The sequence below is a fragment of the Amblyomma americanum genome, chromosome 6, assembly GCF_052857255.1.
Source record: "Amblyomma americanum isolate KBUSLIRL-KWMA chromosome 6, ASM5285725v1, whole genome shotgun sequence".
Lineage (NCBI taxonomy): Eukaryota > Metazoa > Arthropoda > Arachnida > Ixodida > Ixodidae > Amblyomma > Amblyomma americanum.
Genome location: NC_135502.1, coordinates 145246341 through 145257694, shown reverse-complemented (window position 1 = coordinate 145257694; position 11354 = coordinate 145246341). Strand labels below are relative to the sequence as shown.

The 11354-nt window shown below is 45.9% G+C and overlaps 1 protein-coding gene across 1 annotated transcript; it reads left to right on the top strand.

The window, feature by feature from the left end:
* The first annotated feature begins 555 nt into the window (after window positions 1-555).
* On the top strand, window positions 556-3384 carry LOC144095559 (uncharacterized). Its single transcript, XM_077629251.1, has 3 exons — window positions 556-774; window positions 805-1268; window positions 3303-3384. Exons 1-3 carry the CDS (start codon window positions 556-558, stop codon window positions 3382-3384), a joined length of 765 nt encoding a protein of 254 aa, XP_077485377.1.
* Window positions 3385-11354: the final 7970 nt, after the last annotated feature.

The window sequence follows — 11354 nt, the reverse complement described above, 5'->3', positions numbered from 1 at the left end:
TAATAGGCCCAATCCAGCAGCCCTTTAAGGTAGCAAAGTGAAGTGAAGTGGTATTCATTTGCTTTCTTATTTACTGCCGTATCAATGATTACGGCAAAGATATAAAATAAAGAGCTTTTTACGGCAGCAAATTATAAACATGGGCGACGTTATGCAGAATAAAACGTCGAGACAAGATCACTCAATACAGTCATTTTATTTCTTCGTACATTCAAAATATCGCTTGTAAGGTAGCAAACCAAGATAGCAAATACAGTATATTCTCGCTCTGTCTCCCTGACTTTCATAAGAGCATGAAAACAGAAGACAACATCTTTCCGTGGTAATGAGTATGCAAAACGTTTGTATATGTGGTTTCGGTTCCGGTTTGGGGATCACCTGCCGCCAGAGGCACCAGTGTCTCTATGTGTATATATATGACTGTATGTGGCAATAAAGGGGGATGTTTGGTTGCTAGCAGTTCGTGTACTTGGGCGGCACCCGCCGCTACAACATTGGCGACGAGGATGGGATCATTTCGGTGGGCGTGACTTTCGCCGCTTGCTTTCCGGCGCCATGAGCATTTCTGGACTCGCGCCGCCGCCCCCGTTCCTGCCTGTGCCTGGTCGACCTGCTGTTGCGTGGCCACAATGGTTCCGAATCTTCGAGAACTACCTGCTTGCTTCGGGGGCCTCTGACTGCACGCCGGATCGTCGCAAAGCACTACTTCTTCACAGCCTAGGCGTAGAAGGTCAGCGCATATTTTACACATTACCGCTTCCATCGATGGACAACGTCAAGCTCGGTGAGCAAACTGCTACTTAGAAAAGGTCGGAAGATAGCAAGGGCACAGGCAACACAAGGCCTGAAGTATCGTCGTACGATATCGCAGTCGCCGCTCTGCACGCTCATTTTTCGGCAACAAGCAATGTTGTTGCCGAACGGCATCGTTTCAGTAGGCGAGTTCAGCAAGCTGGTGAATCAGTGAATGAGTACATCACTGCATTGCGGGAGCTTTCTGCTACATGCTCTTTTCCTGTCGAAGAAGATTCGCTGCGTGACCAGTTCGTTGCTGGTATTTCGTCTCGGAGCTTGCGCGAGCGTCTTCTGCTTGAAGGATCGTCTCTCTCGTTCGCTAGAGCAGTACTACTGGCAAGGCAGTTTGAGCAGGCGTACAATGATCTGCAAGAATTTCCTTCTGTAGATGTTGGACGCATAAATACTCGTGGAATTACGCCTACGCGTACACCAGAATCCGAAGAGAGCTCGAAGCGGTCGCACAACCGCCAGTCTCATTGTTACCGCTGCGGTTCATCCCAGCATAATGCAGCATCAGTTCGCTGTCCAGCCAAAAGCAAGCGTTGTCACCATTGCGGTGTCATGGGTCACTTCCGCTCTGTTTGCCAGAAACGAGGCTCCGCTCCGGTGCGTGAGGTAGACAGCCAAGACTCTCCTAGCGAGGAAGTTTTCAGCATTCTGGCTGTGACGATGGCCGCTCGCTCCGCTGTTCACGTCACAGTTTCGATTGACCGTGCGGACATAACTTTCCTTGTAGATTCTGGGTCGTCAGTTTCCATTGTTGCACATGATCTTTTTAAGCAGTATTTTGAGGGCCAAGTACTTTTGGCCCCGACTGTACCGTTACTGGACTATTCAAAACAGCCAATTCCGGTTCGTGGCTGTTTCTTCGCTGACGTTACGTACAAAGCTAGCACAAGCCTTCTTTTCTACGTCGTAGAACAAGGCACCTCACTCTTGGGTATCAATGCCATCAAGGCCCTCGGTCTACAGATTGATGTGTCATCTCTGCAATGCCTTGAAACGACGCTAACTTCTAATTCTCGAAGAGAACAGCGCCCTGACCCGACGAAATCCGTGCAGGATATTAACCTCCCAAAGGAATTAGTTGGCGAGTTTGGATCTCTTTTCGATCCAGGCCTTGGCCTCGCGAAAGGTTTTGTGCATCACGTCAAAACGCGATCCACGGTGCAGCCAGTGCAATCCAAACTTCGGCGCCTTCCGCTCTCGCTACGACCATTGGTCTCGGAAGAGCTCCGTCGGTTGGAAAATCTGGACGTGATAGAGAGGGTGGAGACATCTGAATGGGTGTCACCCATTGTGGTCGTTAAGAAGAAAGAGGGAGGTATTCGCCTCTGTGTAGACCTTCGACAAGCAAACAAAGCTTTCGTAATAGACAGCTTTCCCCTTCCTCATACAGAAGAGCTATTGCATAGTTTAGTGGGGGCCACAAATTTTTCTAAGCTAGACCTCGCATCAGCTTACCACCAGGTCATGCTTCACCCTGCGAGTCGCGATTTGACCGCATTTATAACTCACGAAGGCCTCTTTCGTTTTAAACGAGTGTGCTTCGGACTGGCTTCCGCGCCTTCTGCATTTCATAGTATGATGTCCAAAGTCCTGCAAGGATGTAAGGGCGTGCTCTTCTATATAGATGACATTATAGTCTTCGGGCGGGGCCGGCAGGAGCACATAGATAACCTTGCAGCAGTACTTCAACGCATTAAAGAGGCAGGACTCAAACTGAACAGCAAATGTATCTTCGATACGCAGGAACTTTCATTTTTGGGTCACAGGATCACAGCAAGTGGTATTGTTCCGCTGGAGGAAAAGGTTGCTTCCATCAAGGATACACCGGCACCCACCAATACAGCCAGCCTTCGATCGTTCCTGGGACTGGTCGAATACTACTCTAGGTTCGTTCCCAACTTTGCCGATATGGTTGAACCGATGCGCGTTCTGCTTCGAAAGGGGCAACCATTTGTTTGGTCTGGCGAGGTAGACTCCAGTTTTCGAAAGACCAAAGAGGCACTTGCGTCCAACGTAGTCCTGCGGATGTTCGATGCATCTCTTCCAGTTGTTGTATCCACTGACGCTTCAGACTGTGGGCTTGGAGCGGTTCTCCAACAGGTGGAGGGAGAGAAACTACGCACTGTCTCCTTTGCTTCTCGAGCGCTTTCATCTGCAGAGAGGAGATATTCAGTAGGAGAACGCGAAGCGCTTGCGTGTGTTTGGGCGTGCGAGAAGTGGCATGTTTACTCGTGGGGACGCCATTTCACGTTGCTTACTGACCATCAAGCCTTGGTCGCATTGCTGTCTACTCAAGGGCCAGGAAGGCGTCCTTTGCGGATAGCACGGTGGGCGGAGCGCTTACAGCAGTACAACTATACAGTAAAGTACCGGAAAGGTTCGCAAAATCGAGTAGCAGATGCGCTCTCTCGCCTCCCTGCGTCACCTCCTCAGGAAGAAGAGACTTTACCAGATGAAACTGTATCAGTTGCCCTTATATCTTCTTGCATTACCAGGGAAGAGTTTGAACAGGCCCAGTCGGAAGACAGCACACTGCAACGAACCAAGGCCTACATTGAATCGTCCTGGCCTGCGTAAAAATCTCTGCCGGGTGAGCTTCAACCTTTCCTCAAACTTTGCGATGAACTGTCAGTGGTGGACAATTTGATTTTGCGTGGCGAACGCCTTGTGGTTCCCGCATCACTTACAGCGCGGATAATTACCGCTGCTCATGAGGCTCACCCTGGAATTGTACGAACGAAAGCACGTCTGCGAGAAAAATTTTGGTGGCCAGCCATGGACAGGCAAGTCGAGCTAGCTATTCAAATGTGTAGTATATGCCAGGCAGCGGACAAGAGCACGAAGGTTATGGCTGCACCATTGAACCCGGTCCCCTTACCAAAGGAACCGTGGCTAAAGCTTGGCATGGACATTGTTGGCCCATTTGAGAGAGCACCACACGATTGTCAATATGCGATCACGCTGGTCGACTACTTTTCTAAGTGGCCCGAAGTATACTTTTGCAACCAAGCCACAACACGCACAGTAACAGGCTTCTTGGTGTCAGTGTTCGCACGTGAAGGTTATCCAGAGGAAATTGTTTGCGATAACGGGCCACAGTTTTCATCTCGAGAGTTGCAAGCTTTTCTGCAGGATCGCGGCATCCGCTTGCGGCATTCGTCCGTATACTACCCGCAAGCAAACGGACAGGTAGAACGGTTCCACAGAGTTTTTAAAAGCTTTGTTCAAGTGGCTACACTCGAGCAGCGTCCCTTACGCCAAACGGTAACAGAATACTTGGGCATTTACCGTTGTACGCAGCATGCCACAACTGCAGTTGCTCCAGCACTTCTCCTGCATGGACGTCTGCCAAGGACTCGGCTCGATGTTGTTGGTTATCCGTCACCAATATTTGCAACCGACCCTACTTCAGAGCTCCACCACCTACGCGAGCGGGTGAAGCAAAAGCAGCAATCCAGTAAACTATACACAGACGCTCGCAGGGCCGCAAGGGAAACCAAAGTGAATGTTGGTGACCATGTACGAGTACGCAGACAAACAACTGCTTTTAAAGGTGACCTGGCTTTTAGCCGCCCAGAAAAAGTGATAAGAAAGCAGGGGCAATCGTCCTTCCAACTTGATGATGGAAAAACGTGGAACGCTACAAAGTTGTCAAGGATGCCACGAGCTTCTTATCTATCTGTGGGTGGGGGGAAAGGAGTGATACAAATGACACCGCTAGGGAAAGCAGCTCACCGCCTACCTTGGAGAGACCCGTTTCAGAAGCGCCAACCGGAACTTCAGCTGTGGCTGCTGCGAAGCAGCCGCCTATGTCACCAGTGACCGGCTGTGAGCCGGAAGAGACTTCGCCTGCGGCCAGTGGTTTCTCAGAAGCATCGGGACCTCAGCGTAGGGTACAGCCATCAAGGAATAGACGACCTCCAGACCGCTATGGACACTAAGTACAGAAAGACACGTTTTGCAGTGAACACGAACGTGTCACAATCTGCACGAGTGTTGAGTTTGCTGACGTTGTGAAATATGGACATAAATGGAGTTGTATCTTGTTTTCCTCTTTTTGTTTTATATTTTTGTATTAAGTGCATAAGACAAGCACATTGTTGTTACTGTAAATATAATTCTGTAAAAGAGCACTAACGTACTACCACTACTAAATCACTAACCTATGTAGCTGTCTTTTTTATAAGGAAGGGAATATGTTGTATATGTGGTTTCGGTTCCGGTTTGGGGATCACCTGCCGCCAGAGGCACCAGTGTCGCTATGTGTTTATATATGACTATGTGGCAATAAAGGGGGATGTATGGTTGCTAGCAGTTCGTGTACTTGGGCGGCACCCGCCGCTACAACATAAGAGCATGAAAACAGAAGACAACAACACCTTTCCGTGGTAATGAGTATGCAAAACCAGCTCTTGTGTTTTATAATGTTCGCTTTTATAATCTGCACACTGCTATGTGATGTTGAGGAAATGGATTTTTTTAAAACCTACTGCCCGAAACCACAAGACATACGAAGTGTGGAAACTTGTAGCGTGAGCGGATTACTCTCTAATAAAGACTGGCAAGCGAAACCTTCTGAATATTGCGCCTCGTCAAGCTCAAAGAATTAATGGTGAAGTGGAGCTCCTCTGCAAAACTCGGCATTGATCGAGAGCCAGTGTTTCGTGCCATTTCTTTTGCATCGATGAAATTGAAAACGTAAAAGGTAGCCATAGACAAAATGTCAGGGCCCACCTCCAAGCAGTGAGCACTCAGGGAAGGACTACCCATATAAAGAAGCGAGCACGGTAAGGTTGTGCAGAGAGCGGGCGTTTTCGTTTTAAGCTAGGTCGACGTCACTGGACAAGTTAGACGGAAGGAACGATATGCCATCCGTCACACTCATTTTCATTACACTTAAACAGCAGGCAGGTGCCCCGCTGCGCCTGTTATACTCGCCGAGCGTGAACTGCATGCCCGGCGAAAAAGACTCTCGGAATCATTTTGTAAGACCGGTGGAGGGACCCCTACTGTTATTACTTACGGTTACACTGGACATTCTTAGTAAAGGCAGCGAAATGTAGCTCATGAACGCACATACTCTAAACTAATATTTTGGCATTCCATTTCACAGCTCAAGAGTTTTCAAACTTTTCGAGCATGCTGATGGCACAATAAACACAAATTTCCACTAATGCAAATATCCGAACCAGCCTAATCTTACCGATAGACTGGGAGGAAAAAGTGCAATGCACTTCGTTATGTTTAATCTAACGGCTCGCTGAAGGGTAGAGTCACTCAATGCAAAGACGCAAATATTTGACTCTCGTATGAAATTGCGTGCCGCTGCCTTGAATTTTCTTGTACTTCGTAATCATAAGGAACGGAAAGCAGATTTAAAAAAGTATATCGACCATCGTTACACTATTTGCAATGAACTAATCATCACAAATGCATAAAACGTTTTTATTTCCTTTGCGACATAATTACATACTTTTTCTTTTAGTTCTGAAATGTGGAACCGCCTGAAAGAATAAATCATAAATGCAAAGTGCATGGGCTTTATCAATATCATCATTATCAGCTTGAATACGCGTCTGCACGACAGAGACCTCTCCCATGTCTCTACAATTAACCCTGTCCTTTGCCAGCTGTGGCCACCCTATCCACGCAGACTTCTTAATCTCATCCATGCACTTAACTTTCTGCCGCCCCCTGGTACGCTTGCCTTCTCTTGGAATCTAGTCCGTTACCCGTAAGGACCAGCGGTTATCTTGTATTCAATCAATCAATCAATCATTTTTTATTCAAGACAATAATACAAGACTATTGTCTTGGGGGACGTGACAAAAGGCGGAAAAGTGCCTGACGAGGTCACGCCACCCTGTGGCAAGCAGCGGTTTGACACTCATGCAGAGTTTCAACAGAGTTTACATGCAGAGAAATGTCTTAGATGAAACTGTATCCCCCAACCCCCTTATTATATATATATTTTTTTTTTACAGTGCAAGAATATGTACAGGAAACAGAGTACAAGAATAAGTGCAGCAACTTCTGCTAGCAATACATGTTAACAAAACACTTCCAAACATAAAATACATGTAAACTATCGAACTTGAAGCACATGGAACACAAAATTGAAAACAAGAAGAAAAACATGAAAACATAACACACTAGTCTTCCGTTAAGAATAATCCCTTGAGTGTTTTCTTAAACCTGCTTAATGAAAGATTTTCAGTTAATAGGTCGTGAATGACGGGATAGTTGTTTAGTAAATCTGCTATCTGACAGCTTAATCTTTGATGTCCATAGTTTGTTCGAGCTCGGGGCTTGACTATGATGCTTTTTCTTAAATCGTACACACTTCTTTTTTCTTGGTATTTTGTTTCAAAGGTAGATTTATCCAACCGGTATTGGCGGTAAACTTCCAGGCTTAGTCTGTATTTGTAGAACTGAGGCATTTGGAGTATTCTATGCGATCTATAGTAGGGCGCACAACTAGAGGACAGCTCTAAGTTACTGATAGCGCGTATTGCTCTTTTTTGTATTGATAGTAAGGAATCTAAATTTGTTTTCGTTGTGGTTTGCCACACAAGAGAACAATAGCTAAAACGTGAATGTATAAGGGAGTAGTACACTAGTCGTTTGATAGAAGCTGGCAGGTAACACCTCAGTCTGTTTAAGATGCCTAAGGCACGAGAGAGATCAGTTCTAAGTGTGTGGATGTGAGCATTCCATAAGAGATTTTCGTGGAATGTCACACCTAGAAATCTGGTAGTAGAAGACTGTTGTATGTCCAGGCCATTAAATTTTAAACACGGAATTGTATACATTTCTGTACCTTTGGAACGAAAGAGTACATACTTTGTTTTGTTTATGTTTAATGCGAGCCGGTTACTTCCCAGCCATGAGGTTAAGCCCAACATCCAATTGTTCGCCTTTCTGAACAGCGCATCTAAATCCCTACCCGAAAAGAACACATTGGTGTCGTCCGCATATAAAACCAAATTCGAGGCACCCGGTATATTTACAATATCATTAATATAGATGAGAAATAAGACTGGCCCTAGGATGGACCCTTGTGGTACACCATACAACAGAGTGTTTGTCTCTGAACATTCACCATTGATGACAGTATACTGCTCACGTGAAGTTAAATAACTCATGAGGAGAGTACCAGCTATACCCCTGACACCGTAATGCTGAAGCTTTTTTATAAGTATATCATGTTGGACACTGTCGAACGCTTTTCTAAAATCGAGGAATATACCCAGAGTTAATGCCTTGTTTTCGATATTGTGCAGAATTTCATCTTTTATTCCAAGTAGTGCTGTTTCTGGAGATTTGTTTTTCTGGAAGCCGAACTGTTGCCTTACGATAATATTTTGCGAGGTTAGAAATCCAACAAGCCTTTTGTTTATAATATGCTCAGCTATTTTCGAAAATACAGAAAGCACAGAGATCGGCCTGTAATTGTTCACGTCATCGAAAGAGCCTCCCTTGTGTATAGCCGTCACACGAGCAAGTTTCATTTTGGCTGGGAAAACTCCCTTTTCCATTATAAGATTGCAGATGTGTGCAATAGGAGTACTAACTATTTGACTCACAGCCTTCAGTGGTTTTGGTCTGATCTCATCAGTGCCAGATGCACAACCGTCTTTTAGAGACATAATTATATCTTGCACCTCACTGAAATCAGTGGGGGACAAAAATATTGTATTCGGATTACTTGCAGTGACATAATTTTCCCAAGGTGTAGAAGAAGGGACATTTGTTGCGTCGGCTAAAGGAGCACCAGCAGCGAGAAAATGCTCATTAAACAGGTTTGAAACCTCTGCTTCAGACAGATCGGCATTCCGAAATTTCACTTTTTTTGTTTCTGCATTCTTATAGATTAACTCTCTCATGGTTTGCCATACCAGTCGTGTATTACCGTTCACCTGTGTAAATTTATGTGTGTAGTATTTGAGCTTTGCTTTTTTTAAGTCTGAATTTAGCAGATTTCGTACTTTCTTGAATGCATGAAAGTCACTTTCATCTTTTGTTTGCAAGAATGTTTGGAAAAGTCGGTTTTTCTGTTTGATTCTTTGAAACAATTCACGAGAAATCCAGGGCTTTCGTACTTTTTTGTTCTTTTTTCGGGGCTTGAGGGGAAAACATGTGTTATAAGCAGATACAAAGCATGAAAGGAAAGCGTCGTAAGCGGCATCGGGGTTCGAGAGCTCCAAAATTATGTTCTAGTCAACATTTGTCAGCATGTCCCTAAACTTGTTAACATTGTACTCGGAGTAATCTCTAATTAATACTTTGTGTTCGGGGGCGACTGTGTGTTTGCAGGGTAACACACAATATATTGGCAAATGATCGCTTAAACTGCAGACCAGGGTGCCTGATTTTACATTCTCACGAGGGAAACTTGTAACGCACAGATCAAGAATACTTTGGGAACTTGGTGTAATTCTTGTCGGTGTGGTGATTACGTTGGAGCAACCATAAGACTCGTATAACTCTTTGAATTGTAAGTAGGCTTGATTGTCAAGGGAAGCATTCAGGTTGAAATCACCCACAAGAACGCTTTCAGACTTCAGCTGAACACTGAGTTCAAGTATCTTTTCAGTAAACTGCATAAAGTCACGGAGAACGCCTGATGGAGGACGGTACATGACAGAGAAAATCATACCACGACACTGTATAACTATGCATTCATAATTATCGCCAATTATCTTGAACTCCGGAAGTACCTTATAATTAAGCTTTGATCGGATGTATACAGCGATACCACCACCACGCCTCCTACAGCGACATGCAGATACAACATCATATCCGGAAAGTGAAAAACACTCGTCATCACATGAGAACCAAGTCTCTGTAAAACAAATGATGTCATAGGAATGATTAGGTTCCGACAAAAAAGAAATTACTTCATCATACTTGTTGCGTAAACTCCTGGCATTAAGATGAAAAACTGAAAGTGTGGGCAGGTTTTTCATTGTGGAAGAAAATTTCAAAGAAAAACAAACTTGCCAAGAATAATCACTGCAGATCATCAAGATCCTGAACCGTGCGAATCACCACAGCATTATCTCCGCTCTTCTTCCGGACTAGCACTTTTCCGTTCGTGTGCCATACGAAAGCGTAGCCTGCGTTCTTCGCCCACTCCTTCGTTTTTGTCAGAAGACTACGGGAAAGCCTTGTCATGTTTTCGCACATAAACATCTCACCAGGTTCATTCCTTAGTGTCTGTCGCTTTGCCAGCCAGGCGTCACGATGTTCATGACTGACGAAGCGAGCAATGATGCCCCGTGTTTTGCCTTGTTTCGCAGGAAGCCGATGTAGTGCGGTGATATCTTGCTTAGTTAGTGGCTGAATATCCAGTCTAGGGGCTAATTCATTTATTTTTTCGAGCAAGTTCTCGTTTTCAGTTTCAGGAATGCCGTGAAATTCAATGTTGTTGCGACGGCTACGCCACTCCAGGTTATCTACATCTTGCATTATCTGTTGCAGTTCACTGGAAGAGTCGGCCTTTTCTATCTGATCCATGCGTTCGGCTAGTTTTTTTGTCGCTTGCTCTTGAATTTGAAGACGATCCTGAAATTCATCGAACTTGTCTGACAGGAACTTCACGCTGGAGTCAAGTGCGTCTACCAGTTTAGGGAGAGCTAGAAGAGTATCGAGTTTGGTCTGAATTGCTAGCAAGTGCGCTGCTAAGTCGCTGTCTAAGTTGGGGCTCTCCGAGTCATCGCTTCGTGAACCCTTGCTACACCGGTCACACTTCCAAGATTTCTTGAAAGAACCGCGTTTGGAATTCCATGTTTCGTCACTTATACCAGAACATGCACCCAGATGAAAAGTAAATTGGCATTCTGAACAGGTCATATGCGGCCCATTGTCGGGAACCCGCGATCGGCACGCACAACAACGCGACATGGTTAAAACCGTGGCAAAGCAGAAAAAAATAACAAGAGGTCTTTGGCAGCAGCGGCATAGGCGGTGATAAAACAACAAAAAGAAAAAAGCAGTACAGAATAATATCAACCAACCTGTAAATACACAGAGAGGCTCAGATGCCGTGCACGAGGGTTGATGCCGCCGCTGCCAAATGACGAACGACGCCCCTCGCGGGACTTGTTGCCGGTTGTCGCTGTCGGCGCTGGTGCAATGGCGATGGGTATTCCCGGGTTTGCCGAGCCGTCTCGAATATGTCCACAGCAATTTCAGGCCGATGTGGCCGCGTGTGAAAGTGTGAAGTCGGTGGAATCAGTGCGTTGCCGCAAATTGCTGTCCTTCAGGTTCCAGAACACCGGGTCGGGGAAAACTGTAAATACACAGAGGAGAGGCTCAGATGCCGTGCACGAGGGTTGATGCCGCCGCTGCCATATGCATGCCCAGCCCAAGCCCATTTCTTCCTCTTGATTTCGACTAGGATGTCATTAACCCGTGTTTAATTCCTGCACGCCATCTCGAGCTTGGAGAACTGGGAGTTCTTGCCCACGCCTGCAGACCCGACATCGCAGCTCGCTGCGGTGACTCGGGCTGCGAGCGTCATGTCCCGACATGACCAACCTGAT

Coding starts and splice junctions, on each gene's coding strand:
- LOC144095559 (XM_077629251.1), top strand. CDS start 556: ATGAGCATTTCTGGACTCGCGCCGCCGCCCCCGTTCCTGCCTGTGCCT. Junction 775..804: donor CGCTTCCATCGATGGACAAC/GTCAAGCTCGGT, acceptor ACTGCTACTTAG/AAAAGGTCGGAAGATAGCAA. Junction 1,269..3,302: donor AAGCGGTCGCACAACCGCCA/GTCTCATTGTTA, acceptor TTGCATTACCAG/GGAAGAGTTTGAACAGGCCC.